Here is a 15,152-nt window from a genome sequence, read left to right as displayed (position 1 = left end):
AGGCATAATTTATACTTTAAAACTAAATTTTATCTATTACCATTCTACAAAGAAAAATTTAAAACAAGCATCTATTTAATAGATAGCTATTAAGATGGCAAACCATAAGTAAAATATAATTCATCAAATATAAAAACAATTACTTTGTAATCATAGAAAATTTTATTTCAAATGTTACAAACATCCCATATTCATGACAGCCTCATTCTTAATTTTAATAATTTACACCTGTCCCATAACAAAAAGATTACAGGGAAATGTGCATGAAAAATAATTCTGATGACTCAGTTTTTGGGTACAACAGAAGCATTATTACTTGAAATTCTCCTTCATGAATAAGGATACTAAATATTTGAAAATCTAAATTTTGAATCTTGCATGCTTAAGAAATTTGATTTAAAAAAAATCCTTCAATTTCCGATATCAAATCTGAGTGGTATTGGTACCTTAAATACTAAAAAAACAAGAGATACCATGGAAATTAGCAAGAAGAACGTATTATATATAATATAAAATAAGCCAAAAATATAAATTAAAGAATTTAATTAAAATTAAGAGGCTGGGTGCGGCAACAGACATGGCAATACTGTATGGGGAAGGGGAAGTTTAGGGCAGGTTTTCATACCTGAAAGCTATTGACTCCAATATTGCTCGAACGAGATGGTATTTACTGGTGGAAGGCTTCAAACCCATGAAAGAGGCACATGCCCAGGGGTCATTTAACGGAGCCTACAGTAATAGATAATAAGAATGTATTATTATTGTTCTCAATTACATCTACAGACTTGAGGAAATATTATACAATAAAAACATAGCCACATTAGAAGAAAATAATGCTATGATTAAATAATTTAAAAATAAAAGATAGTCCAAAGATTATGCTAAAAATTGGGATAACTTTTTAACAGCATTTAAACAATATCCAGTCACATAGGTAGTTAGCTAGACCTTCTGTTTGCATTTATGCCAAAATGAGGAACTGAAGCATATAGTAACAAATTATTAAATGCTTAGCTTTATAAATATGGAAAATGAAGAGCAATCACAGAAATCCCCCTTCTTCAGCTATAGTTTTTACACTAAAATTGTTTGCTATGTAGAATAGCTTTCCACATTGTACTATGTAGAATAGCTTTCTACAAAAATGTACTTTTCAGTGTCATAACTTAAATCAAATATGTTGTCTAACATTAAAACTATACCCTGGCCAGGTGTGGTGGTGCGCACCTGTAATCCTAGTACTCTGGGAGATCAAGGTGGGAGAACTGCTTCAGCCCAGGAATTCAAGACCATCCTGGGCAACAAAGCAAGATCCCATCTTCACAAAAAACTTTAAATATTAGCTGGGCATGGTGGTATGCACCTGGAGTTATAGCTACTCAGGAGGCTGAGGTGGAAGGATTGCCTGTGCCCAGAAGTTTGAGGCTGTAGTGAGCCATGATCACACTACTGCATTCCAGCCTAGGCGACAAAGTAAGACAGGGTCTAAAAAAAACACCACTACACTCTTCTCTCTTAGCTTCATAGTCTAACTGCCTAATATCAGAAATAATCCAGCCTAACATGTTTTCAACAGCGTCAAAATCTTGAAATGGAAGTATGTATTAATCAGATGAGGTTTCTATTCATCTTTGAATCTCCAGAAATGTAAGACAATTCTGGGACACAAAAATGAAAAACAGGCTGGGCACGGTGGCTCACATCTGTAATCCTAGCACTTTGAGAAGCTGATGTGGGTAGATCACTTGAAGTGAGTGCAACTGCACTCCAGCGTGGCGGCAAAGCAAGACTCGGTTTCAAAAAAAAAGAGTATTTATAATAATATCTAAAACTAAAAACAGTATCAGAGATCTTTCAATTAAATACAAAGTTAAATGTTATCAAATCAAGTCTTTCACTAGGTTCATTTTTTGAATAGGCAAAGTATCCAATACTCCACCATGACAATTAATGAAGAGATTTTGATTTTTTTAAAAAGTTAGTAAAACTTACAAATGTACAACAGCAAGATACATACATACATATATGCATGTGTGTGAGGTATGTACCTTGACATTATTTCTCTTCTCAATGGCCTATTTTCTCTAAGTAAATAATGCAAATTTACCAATATATTTTCTCCCATTGGGAAATGGCTATTTTTGGTCATGATAAAGTAATACTAAGTCTTATGTAAAAGTTCTATGATAAACTTGCCAACTCTTAGGTTCCACACAGTTCTCAGCAGAAGTCAGCTGAATTCTATCAGCACAAGCCAAGCCAGCAGGGCCACACTCACTACTCAGGATGCTCTGCTCCCTCACGGAATTCATGCTCCGTCAGAACATAACTTCTCAGCCCTAAAATGCACCTTTCATCTTAGTTTGGTTCAGTGCTCAAATTTTAAGGTAACAGAGTGGTAGATATATACGTTTGGGTGTGGCAGGAAAATACTTGTAATTGCCATTAACTTAAAAAAAATACCTGTAATCCACTAAAAGATGGAACAAAACAAACTCCTTCAGAATCCTCCAAACTTTTGGCCATTTTTTCAGTCTCAGCAGCATCTGTGAAAAGGTCTGCAAAAACAAACAAACAACAAAAAACCCTAAAACAAAATGAAGGGGTTGGAGAGGCGCAAACAGAATTATGTTACATGATAGTATTTACCTGCATCAACATTTATTATGAATATAATGTAAAACGTTGCTCACTTAAAAGGGTCAACACAAAGACCATTCTGTTCTGGTACTATCTGAATTCTCATGCTGCACAGGTTTACAGGCCCATAGAAGGGAGACAGGAGACAGAAGGCCCACTTAGATAGGCTCTGTATGCAGCACGCCTTACTTTTTTCTTTGAAGATATTTGGGCTGTTTAAAAAATCAATTCTATGCATGATTTTTGGCATTAAAAAAACTATTCTTTGAAAGATAAGAGCCATCCTAGGTTTCTGAAGAAAGTATCATCTACCTATAATATAATCCTCAAGACAATTAACTGAAAAACTACTTCATCTAGTAAGTTCAATAAAGGGCCAGTAACAAGATATATTAAAAGTCAACTTAAAAAACAAGCAAACAAAAAACCCAAGACTTAATTAATTTAGTAAACTTTTTACTGAAGTATATGATATACAGACTTAAAAAATGCACAAATCCTAAGTGTACACAGCTAGGTGAGTTTTGTTAAACATCATGCTTGTGACATTCATTTACACTGTTACATGTAGTTGTACTCCATTCATTCTCACCTCTGTATCGTATTCCATTATGTGACTATAGACAATTTATCAATCTACTCTATCGCCTACATACAACTGGGTAGTTCCCAGAGTTTGGCTAACATAAACAGATCTCAATGAACACACATGTACATTCTTGACGGTGGACTTATGCATACATTTCTATTTATTAACACCATGGAATGGAATGGGCAGTTCTAAGGTCTTCACATTTAGAACCAGCTTTAACAGATACTGCCAAATAGTTTTTCAAACTGGCTCTACCAATTTAAAACTCTTGCCAGCAGCATGAGAGTTCCAGTCACCCTATCTTCCTGCCAATAATTGATATTGTCTTCTTTTTAAATAAACTATTTTATTTTAAAGCTTTACTTTATCCTGGAGTTCCAGACAATCATCTACATATGACTGTTACTTTCTTTAAACTCAGTAAGCCAATTCAGTCTGAACACTCAGGTCTTTCTTTGGCTCATGGAAGTTTATTTTAAATTATTTCTTTTATTATTATATTTTCATTTATTTTCCTCTTTCTGGAAAAGTAATATTTCAGAAAAAAATTATCATTCACATTTTTTTGTTGTTGTTGCCAGTCTTTCCTCTACGTCTCTTGCCTTTCAATTATTTTTTCTTTATTTCTTTTTTGTTTTTAAATTATTCCTGGCCAGATGCAGTGGCTCACACCTGAAATCCCACCGCTCTGAGAGGCCAAGGCAAGTGGTTCACCTGAGGTCAGGAATTCAAGACCAGTCTGGCCAATATGGTGAAACCCTGTCTCTACTAAAAATAAATTAGGCCAGATGCGGTGGCTCATGCCTGTAATCCCAGCACTTTGGGAGGCTGAGGTGCACAGATCATGAGGTCAGGAGTTCGAGACCAGTCTGGCCAACATGGTGAAACCCCATCTCTACTACAAATACAAAAATTAGCTGGGCATGGTGGCAGGTGCCTGTAAACCCAGCTACTCAGGAGGCTGAGGCAGGAGAATCACTTGAACCTGGGAGGTGGAGGTTGCACTGAGCTGAGACGGTGCCATTGCACTCTAGCCTGGGTGACAGAGCAAGACTCTGTCTCAAAAAATAAATAAATAAATAAATAAAATTTAAAAATAGCCCAGCATGGTGGTGCATGCTTGTAATCCTAGCTACTTGGGAGGCTGAGGCAGGAGAATTGCTAGAACCCAGGAGGTGGAGGTTGCAGTGAGCCAAGATCTTGCCATTGCATTCCAGCCTGGGTGATAGAGTGAAACACTGTCTCAAAATAAAATAAAATTAGAATTATTCCTGATCCCTATTTGGGTTTTCAGTACTGTCCATTTGACTTTCTATTAAATTTTATATTTTTATATAGTATAGCTTTTGTTCTTCAAAACTCATGTTTTCCAAACATTTCTTTGCTATATCTTCTGTTATTCCTTTAAGAATTTTCACTAGGTTTTTCTTTTCTTTATTTTTTTTCTTTTAATTCTATTACCATGCCCTGTGATTATTCTTTATGTTATTTTAATCTTGTTTCTTCCATTATGTCTGCCTCTGTAGGAGCCACTTGTTTACAGTTGATTGAGCTTGTTCACCCTCCTTCAAGGTGTGCTCTTAAATACTTTGTGCTCTCTTTAAGGTCAGGCTTTTGAGGGGGTAGGGAGTGAGAGGTAAAGAAGGAATACCTTCAACTATTGGGTTCTCTGGCTGTGAGTACGAAAGTCTAGAGACAGTCTAGAGCCTAGACTGTCCACTCAGCTTGGAAGCGGAGCAGTTCAGAACAAACATACTGATGTGTCCACCACTAGCAGGCTCTCTGAGGGATGGACCAGGCCAGCTCTTTCTTCTCCATGTGCTAATGGGATACTGCATAGTTCAGCAAGCTGCACCCCTAGAGAATATTAACAGTATCCTTACCAGCTACTAGCATTTTCACCAATAACATCCAGATGGTGCCCTCCACAGACCCTGGGTCTGCACAGTCTGCTTGAGAACTCAAGGCTTCATCCATGTTTAGGCTCCAGTCCAACTCCAGCAGCAAGTCATACTTATTTTACTGTGTCATCCCAGCAGGAAGCAGAGAGACAGGCAGGACCATGAATTAAGACCACCATCCTCTCTAAACCCTACTCACTATAAGCAACATGTAACTAGTCACTATCATTTAGAATTAGTTCATAAAGGAAAGAGTGCTTATCTCATCTTCTCTAATGTGTGGAGACTGTATCTCTTGGGGAAGTTACCCTGAGATAAGGAACCAGTTTCCATTACTTCTAGGCAACAAGAGTCTTGCGTAATTTTAAACATGTACTAGGAGTCTTATGGGGATTGACTAGAGCAAGCAGGTGTGACACAACAATTAAAAGTGATACTGCTGCATAAAAGATGTCCCCTGACCCTTGTTACTACAGAACAGCAGAATTGGAAACTGCCTCTATTGTAGAAAAGAAATAAGGCATTCTTTCAGTTCCTTGTAGGAGTAATGCTCCCTACTCAAGGCCTTCTACACTGGTCCTCTCTGCTCAGATCATTCCTTGACCAACTGCTTCTCCCACCTGTCCAGCCATTTTTATTATTCTTCATGCAGCGCTTAGCTGAAACATCACTTCTTTAAAGAAGCCTTCTGATTCTCCAGACTACACAAAGTCCCCCTTTAGAAAGTAATCACTGATCTTGCTACCACTTCTCCTTTCTAATATTTAACACTAATTCTCTCTCTCTCTCTCTCTCTCTCTCTCTCTCTCTCTCTCTCATATCTCATTCTGTTGCCCAGGCTGGTCTCAAACTTCTGGGCTTGAGTGATCCTCTTGCCTCAGCCTCTCAAGTACCTGGAACTACATGTATGTGCTATCACAACCAGCCAACTTTTTTTTTAATTGTTCGTTTAATGAATGTCTTTCCTGCTAGACTATAACCTCTGTAAGGGTCGCTGGTATCCTCCCAACACAGACAGCTCCCAGGCACATACCAAGTACTCGATTACTTCTTAACTGAAAAAAAGCTGAAGACATGAGCATATTTATAAGACTCAGATAGAAAAATAGAACAAAGAGCAAACAGGGCCAGAAATGGACCAAATTAAAAAGAACAGAGATAATCAAATGTGGTGACCCAAATGTGGCAGTTAACATAGGAGGATAAAGGGAAACAGCGAAAGAGAAGTGGTGTGAAAAAGATTTAAAAACAAATCCAAAAATCAAGATGAGACCAGTTTAAAACAGCATTTATACTTAAGCCTGAGTTATTCAACTCAGTAACTGGGTGGACGGAAACCACCATTTAGAGGGGAACAGCCTAGCATGTTACACAAAGACATAAAGGCACAGAGCCGGCAGAGTATACAATCTTCAAGGAAATGACAAGGTTACTCAGGCTTTTATATATGGTGTTATTCATGAAGATAATTTAGTTATTTTGTTCAATATACCCATTTAAGTGAATTTTCAGAAAGAGATATATTCAAATAAATGTTAGTTTTTTTGTGTGAATATCAGACAAATACATACCACTAATATTTAGCTACGCCAAATGAATTAAATTTTAAGGTAAATAATGCAAATCTGAATTTTCTCTACCTCCATCCAGTTAGACCAATAGTCTCATTTTCCTGCAGGAAATTAACCTAACCCTCAGAAAAGATTTGTGTTTCTGTAAGAAATCAGGTCACTTTTAAAGGTCAGAGCCATTTAGCCCCATCTCCTAGAGAAGAGTTTTCACCTTATGAGAATTACAATGAACGAGCCTCAACCCAGGTGAGCAGTGGAAATGATTCCCATTGATAATGTGCATATGATGTCATGTGAAACTCTGGAATTATTTTTGTTTTTTAACTAATGAATGTGAAATTGACTCTTACTTTTTCCTTGCATCTTCTGGGAAGGAATACAATTAATAAAAGGTGTAACTTAAAGAGAAGAAATACATAACCTACACATTTTATTTCTGATAATCTAGAGTTCCCCAAAAATACATGTCCAAAATATTAAAAGAAACAAATTTGAAGGAAGACACTTTTAAAGGATAAAAAGCTTTGAAGCAATTTTTTTTTTGTTAATAAGTCATCTAATGCAGCTATAGGCTCAGAGAAATGAAGAAACTGATTGGCATTTTCCTCCTAAACTATGTTTTATGCCAAGAGAACTATCTTTGTCTTTAAACGAATCAGTTCAGTACAAATTAGCAAACTAATCTGCCAATCTGTCTGCTCCATAATTTAATCATCAAAGATAACCACTGATAATACTTCAGTATATAACAGTTTATAAATGAAATATGGTTATATTATATATATAATTATACAATATATACAGGCTATTCATTATTCATAATAATAAAAAAGTAGAAACAGCCCCAATGTCCATCAATGGACATTTGAATAATAGATAAATTATGGCACAGGTATTATATAGAATAAAATATTATTCAATTATAGAAAGAAATAACGTACTGATACACGTTACAACATTTGTGAACCTTTCACATTATGCTGAGTGAAAGAAGCCAGTTACAAAGACTATATATTATATGATTGCCTTCCATTCCATTCCATATAAAATCTCCAGAACAGGCAAATTTATACAGGCAAAAAGTATATTAATAATAGTTTAGGACTACGGGTAGAAGAAGGAGTTTGGGGAAATAGTCACTGCTAATGGATATGAAGTTTCTTTTAGAGGAAACAAAAATGTTCTAAAAGTAGACTGTGGTAACGGTTGCATCACTCTGACAATACTAAAAAGTATTAAATTATTAAATAAGTGTTTAAATTTTAAATAAGTAAATAGGTATTTTAAATAGGAAAATTATGTGGTATATAAATTACATTTCAATAATGCAGTTAGAAGAAAAGGCAATAAATATTTATACAATCTATTCTATAACTGCTTCATCCCCCTATTAAGGTATCATAGACAATGTTCCATGTCAGTAAGATATGCAGCTATAGTACTATTAATATTACTGTACAATGTTTCACTGTATCAATATATGACATTTACTTAATGCTTTATTAGACTGAACATATTTCCATCTGTTGTATTAAACACCCATGTATACACATCTTTACACACAAGTATTATTATTTTCATAGGAAACAAGGAATAAAATTGAGTGCAAAAGGTCTGCACTCTATGAAATGATACATATTGTTTGGCTGTCCTTCAGAAACACCATACTAATTAACATGTGTCCCAATGCGAAACAAGAATCCTTTTTTCTCTACATATGCACCAATGCTGAGCAGCATCAAACTAATCTCTGGCAATAGACAATAGATAATTATGGGTAATACTGCTTTTTAAACATGCATTTCTTTAATTATCGTATGTAAGTAGTATTTCATTATAGTCATTTGATCATGAAATACCTGTACTTCTGTCCTTTGCCCATTTTTGTCATGTTATAAATTTTTCTGACATATGCTACAAATTGCTGTCTTTTAATTTTGCTTATGACATATCTCTCCCTACCCACTAATATTTTATATAGTTAATCTGTTATTCTTTTTCTTTATGGCTCCCATCTTTAATACCTAGCCTTTTACTATTTCGATATAATAAAAATATTTTCTATTTTCTTTTAACACATGCCATTTGATTTTAGTGTTTCATTTGACCAATCCATTTGTTCCCTACTGATCTGCAATCCTGTGGCATTCTTGAATTCTTTAGGTCTGGCCTGTGAAGTCTGTTTAAAAGACAACTTACCTAACTGCTGAGCCCATTTTATGGCAGTACCAGTGTCTCCTGCATTGCTTTCAGCTAAGCATACGACTTCTTGCCCAATCTTCCACCCAATTAATGGATAAAAGCCTTGCAAAGCAAACAATGAATGTAAGTCAAATATATGAATAATTCATTATAGAGACTTCTACAATGTAATGATTTGATTATCTCAAAAAACTAGAGAGTGCCTCTGAAGTCAGACTGTGTATGTTCAAACCCCAGCCCTCTTACATTTACTAGCTATAGTCTTGCAAGTCTCTAACCTTTTAGCCTCAGTTTCCTCAACTATAAAATGGCCTACCTCATGAGAGCTACTAAATGAACAAACTGAGTTAATACATAAAAAGAACTTAGCACAGTGCCTGGCACATAATATGAACAATAAATACTAGTTTTTCTTAGCTATAGGTATGTCTACATCTCTGGAAACATGGTAATAAATATGTTAATTTGAGAAATAAAAGGGTACTGTGAGATTGGCTTGCTAGAGACCTATGCTATTGTACTTATCTGTGGTTTTCAAACAAGGCTCCTAAACAAAAACAATCCAATAGGATTATCAACATTTTCTAACTTCCAGCTTCCAAGTTAGGGGAAAAGGAAGAGCTTGAGGGGGGATAAAAGGTTGGAAAAAGACATTTTAAACCACCTCTTAGTAACCATGTTAGGGAAATAGAGTCCAAACTAACAACCCCCAGCCCTCCAGGGTATAGTTACACAATCTAGATTTCTTGGTTTGTAAATCCCAGGATTTGTTCTATTACAAAGAGCAAATTCCTAGCAATTGTCATTACGCATTGCACTGGTCACTACCAGAGGACTACTACCTGAAGAAATTCACAAAATAATTTTTTAACAAATTAAAAAAAAAAATTCAGAATCCCAGTAAGGTGTTTGTTTTTTGTTTTTTGGGTTTTTTTTTTTTTTTTTTGAAACAGAGTCTCACTATGTCACCCAGGCTGGAATACAGTGGCCTGATCTCAGCTCACTACAACCTCTGCCTCCTGGTTCAATCAATTCTCCTGCCTCAGCCTCCTGAATAGCTGGGATTACAGGAACCTGCCACCATGGCTGGCTAATTTTTTTGTATTTTTAGTAAAGACAGGGTTTCACCATGCTGGTCGGGCTGGTCTCACGCTCCTGACCGCAAGTGATCCACTCCCCTTGGCTACGCAAAGTGCTAGGATTACAGGCGTGAGCCACCACACCTGGCACCTAATAAGCAGTTTTGAACAAATATAACATGTATTATAGAAAAATAACTAGAAAGCTGACCATAATATCCTGAATTTTTCAATAACATCATTCTTGTTTTTTATCCTTTTCGCTTAAACGGAAAAAAGGGGAAATGAAAATTAACTGTCTTTAAGAATAACAAAGTATGTTAGAGAATATTACAAAATGGAAAAATAGTGTAAATAACAAAAGTTAAAATATGAACAGAAGTAATAGTTTATTAATAAATAGGATAAATTCTAACTACTTACCTCCAATAGTCTGTTGAGGGCTATTTCCAGTGTTAATATCCAAAAATGTCCCAGTTCCCATGGTTAATTTCACATCACCTGTCTGGAAGCAGCACTCTCCAAACATGGCTGATTGCTGGTCGGCAACCTACCAAAAATGTTCAAATGTAAAACCCACTGCCCTTAACAGTGGCCAATTTCATTATATCCCATCACTTACTGTACTCTCGTGACTAAACAATTTCTTTTCTTTTTCCTTTTTCTTAAAAGAAAAAAAAAAATCCCAAAGAGAACAGGGGGGCAACAACCATAGAATAGGAATCTCCCTAGGATCAATACTTTTTGCTTTTATTTTTTGTTGTTTTTCAGAGACAGCGTCTTACACTATCACCCAGGCTAGAGTGCAGTGGTGAGATCACAGCTCACCGCAGCCTCAAACTTTCCGACCTCAGCCTCCCAAGTAGCTAGGACTATAAAGCAGCTGGGACGACAGGCCAGCTACATCACCACACCCAGCTAATTACGTTTTTTTTTAAGATGGAGTTTTCCTCTGTCGCCAGGCTGGAGTACAGTGGCGTGATCTTGGCTCACTGCAACTTCCACCTCCCAGGTTCAAACAATTCTCCTGCCTCAGCCTCCTGAATAGCTGGGACTACAGGCGCATGCCATCACGCCCAGCTAATTTTTGTATTTTTAGTAGAAACAGTGTTTCATCATGTGGGCCAGGATGGTCTCAATCTCTTGACCTCATGATCTGCCCATCTTGACCTCCCAAAGTGCTGGGATTACAGGCGTGAGCCACCATGCCCAGCCAATTCTTTTACATCTTTTTTTTGTAGAGATGGGGTTTCACTATATTACCCACGCTGGTCTCGAACTCCTAGCCTAAAGTAATCCTCCCACATTGGTCTCCCAGAATGTTGGGATTACAACCGTGAGCCACCACACAAGGCCTGCCTCAGGAATTTTTAATACTTCATGACTTTCAAGTATCATATGAATAATCTTAGAAATGAAGACAAGAATAAAAATGATACCCAAAAAGAAACAAAGATTTTTTTCATTTTCAACTTACATATGTTTCATTCATTAGTCAAATAACTAACCCTCACAAATTTATTTTATTAAGGGTGATAGGTATATGTTTTGATATAAACAGATATAAGTAAAAACCATCTATTTCCCAACCACACATTTTTGTTAAAATAAAAATTGTGGCATTTCGTTAACATAGTCAAATGTAGATACACATACAGCAACATTTTAATGATCAAAACTCATCTAAAGGCCAGACCTGGTAGCTACACCTATAACTCCAGCACTTTGGGAGACCTGAGGTCAGAAGTTTTAGACCAGCCTGGCCAACATGGTGAAACCCCGTCTCTATGAAAAATACAAAAATTAGCCGGGCATGGTGGCACACACCTGTAGTCCTAGCTACTCAGGAGGTTGAGGCAGGAGAGTTGCTTGAACCCGGGTTGCAATGAGCCAAGATTGCCTCATTGCACTCCAGACTAGGAGACAAGAGTGAAACTCTGTCTCAGGAAAAAAAAAAAAAAAAAATTCATCTAAAGAACTCTCTGCCACTAATTGGTAACTCTTCCAGCCATACCTTAATCTAACCCTGCACCTATGCCTAGATTAAATAAGACTGATCTTCTCTAAATGATAATAAATTTGTAACTTGGAAATTAAATTCCCTTTCTCTCAAATGCTCCACTAACTACTGTGGAGACTGCCCATCTTGAAACAGGTAGTCTAGACCTCCTGCTTACGCTGCCACAGGAAATCAAAGGCAATGTGAAAGGACTCTTAAAAATTAAAAACAGGTGGCTGGGCGTGGTGGCTCAGGCCTGTAATCCAAGCACTTTGGAGGCCAAGGCAGGCGGATCACCTGAGTTCTGGAGTTCAAGACCAGCCTGACCAACATGGTGAAACCCCATCTTTAAAAAAAAAAAAATCAAAAACAGGTTTGGCACAGTGGTTCATGCCTGTAGTCCTAGCACTTTGGGAGGCCAAGGTCAGTGGATGGCCCCCGTCCAGGAGTTTGAGTCCAGCCTGGGGAACACAGAAAAACCTGGTGTCTACCAAAAAATACAAAAAATTAGCTAGGTGTTGTGGCACACACCTGTGGTCCCAGCTACTTGGGAGGGTGGGGTAAAAGGATCACTTGAGCCCAGGAAGCCAAGGCTGCAATGAGCCATGATTATACCACTGCACTCCAGCCTGGGCGACAGAGTAAGATCCTGTCTCAAAAAAACATATATATCAAAAATAAAAAATGGAAAATATTTCATTTTTCTGCAAGTTTCTTTACTGGTAGATGCTGGCTAAGGATTTTATTAAATGTACATACAACTTTCTCTGTTAGTTTAAGTTGCCCTAACACTGTTTGCGATTACATTGTATCAAATAGAAAGCAAATATTGGCCCTGTCACTGTTTTGTCTCACAGTACCAAATGTAAACTGAGTATTACTCAGAATTGAAAAATCCTTTAAAAAATTTAACAGTTTTCTAATAAACAACATACAGGCAAGTCAGAAAAGGTTATGAAGTATTTCCATGATAGAATACAAGCTCAATGGTCCCCTTCCCAAAAATATAGAGGATACACTGGTCATATCCAGGAACCTTTAACTTAAAAAGAAAAAAAATACTTTAATCTTACTCTGCTAAACGCTTTCTGTTTCTCTTAAAGCTTGTCCCAATTATTAATACATATTACTTTAGTTTATTCCATACAAAGGGAACCCGAGTTTTCTACTTACCAAGGCAACTATTGGTATAGGCACACCAAATATCTCTTCATCCACTGATCCAAAATTGTGGCTTCAAATAAAATTCATTAAAATTTTAGTTATAGTTCTAGAAATATTAGTTTTAAAACTGAGCAAACCGTTTTTTGGCATAAGCCTAAAAGTTATATAATGAACATACAAGTCCTTCAAATATGTAATAAAATACTTTTCCCCACAAAACAAAATGAATTCAAGAAAGAACCACTGTGGTGGTTTCTATGTCTGATGTTTATTATTACCTTGTGTCCCTCACAGGAGGTAGGAGAGAAAGTGGTATCGAAATTAGAGAGGTAATCATCCCACTCCAACACATCTGAGCATAAAAACATATCATCAGAATATACATATTTACATATATCAAACCTCTAAACATATATCAAAACATCATGTTGTACACGATATAGTCATCAATTAAAAATAAGCTAATTTGGAAAATCTAAATCTATCTATATTACACAAAAATGCATGATTCAAAAAGAAGAAAAAAATTTTACCTTATATGGGTCGAAAAGTCCAGTTGTACTAGCATTTGAAAAATCTGTGGCATATACAGAACCTAAATTTAAATAGGAAATAATACATTCATTATCAGATAATATAAATCAACACCTATCCCTAGTGTATAATCCAGACCCTCAAAATTCATTCCAAAATGTGTATTTCAATGCAGTAACCAAAAGCAATTTTCCACTTAATCTTTATGAACTTTTATAGTTGTACAAAAGCACTTACAGCATGTTGTCACTTTGTGATCCGCCAGTTTAAAGATGACAAAGAGGCTTAAAGATGTGAATGTTACCCATAGTTATAACCACTAGCAAGATGGTAGATTTGTTACTGAACTCGTCTTATCATCCTTGAAATTAAGACTGGTTCCCAGTCTTATATTGAGGTTTCATCACAATTTATTTAAAAACTGTCCTCCTCTTATAACAAATCTAGAATAAGACTAGCTTTACTATAACATTAGGGTACTAAAGAGCAGTACGAGCCAGGTAAGGTGGCTCACACTTGTAATCCCAGCACTTTGGGAGGCTGAGGTGGGTGGATCACCTGAGGCTGGGAGTTCAAGACCAGCCTGATCAACATGGAGAAACTCCGTCTCTACTAAAAATACAAAAATAACTGGGTGTGGTAGTGCACGCCTGTAATCCCAGCTACTCAGGAGGCTGAGGCAGGAGAATTGCTTGAACCCGGGAGGCGGAGGTTGTGGTGAGCCGAGATCTTGCCATCGCACTCCAGCCTGTGCAAAAAGAGCGAGACTCCATCTCAAAAAAAAAAAAAAAAAAGAAAAGAGCATTACGTCTGGAGTACAGGAAGAAAAAAAAGCAGGAGCTTCTGGCTGGATGTAGTGGCTCACGCCTATAATCCCAGCACTCTGGGAGGCTGAGGCAGATGGATTGCTTGAGTCCAGGAGTTCAAGACAAGCCTGGGCAACATGGCAAAACCCTGTCTCTGCTAAAAATACAAAAAATTAGCCAGTTGTGGTGGCATACATCTATAGTCCCAGCCACTCAGGGGGTGAAGCGGGAGGATCAGTTGAGGCCCGAGGTCGAGTCTGCAGTGAGTCATGATTACACAATTGCACTCCAGCCTGCTTGACAGAGCCAGACACTAGTTCAAAAAAAAAGTAACTTCTACTGTTTTTAGGTAAATCCTTTTTCTTGATCAAATTTCAGATACTTAAAATAGATCTTCTAGGTTACCTTTACCTTTTGTGAGCTTATGTAACAGCCAGGTATCAACAGTTCCAAAGCAGCAATTTTCTTCCTCAACTGCCTTTTGCACCTTGAAAACACAACAGCACAAAATCGATTTAAAAAGGGTAAATTACTAAGTGCATGATTAAGAGCAGACCGGTGATACGGTACAAACCCAGCTTTACAAAATTAATATGTACACAGAAAAAGTTTCTAGAATATATTCCAACTTGTTGTAAGCAATTATTATATAGGGCTTGAGATT

At 36.7% G+C, this 15,152-nt stretch overlaps 1 protein-coding gene across 16 annotated transcripts in view; it reads right to left on the bottom strand.

Moving 5' to 3' along the window:
- The window catches only part of GK5 (glycerol kinase 5), a 70,404-nt gene that overhangs the window by 14,596 nt on the left and 40,656 nt on the right, over positions 1 to 15,152 (bottom strand). For all 16 annotated transcript variants that reach the window (XR_004735675.3, XR_004735674.3, XR_013528591.1 and 13 more), the window contains 8 exons: positions 14,900 to 14,975; positions 13,682 to 13,743; positions 13,427 to 13,500; positions 13,158 to 13,218; positions 10,409 to 10,535; positions 8,904 to 9,008; positions 2,464 to 2,558; positions 626 to 729 (listed from right to left, as the gene is read on the bottom strand). Coding sequence is in view for 6 of the 16 variants with exons in the window: in XM_035277763.3 (XP_035133654.1) it covers positions 626 to 729; positions 2,464 to 2,558; positions 8,904 to 9,008; positions 10,409 to 10,535; positions 13,158 to 13,218; positions 13,427 to 13,500; positions 13,682 to 13,743; positions 14,900 to 14,975 (704 nt within the window). In the remaining 10 variants the exon portion in view is untranslated. The remainder of the gene's footprint in view (positions 1 to 625; positions 730 to 2,463; positions 2,559 to 8,903; positions 9,009 to 10,408; positions 10,536 to 13,157; positions 13,219 to 13,426; positions 13,501 to 13,681; positions 13,744 to 14,899; positions 14,976 to 15,152) is intronic.

This window comes from Callithrix jacchus, chromosome 17, assembly GCF_049354715.1.
Source record: "Callithrix jacchus isolate 240 chromosome 17, calJac240_pri, whole genome shotgun sequence".
Lineage (NCBI taxonomy): Eukaryota > Metazoa > Chordata > Mammalia > Primates > Cebidae > Callithrix > Callithrix jacchus.
Note: the sequence above shows the minus strand (reverse complement) of the source record. Positions and strands in the feature narration are given on the sequence as shown.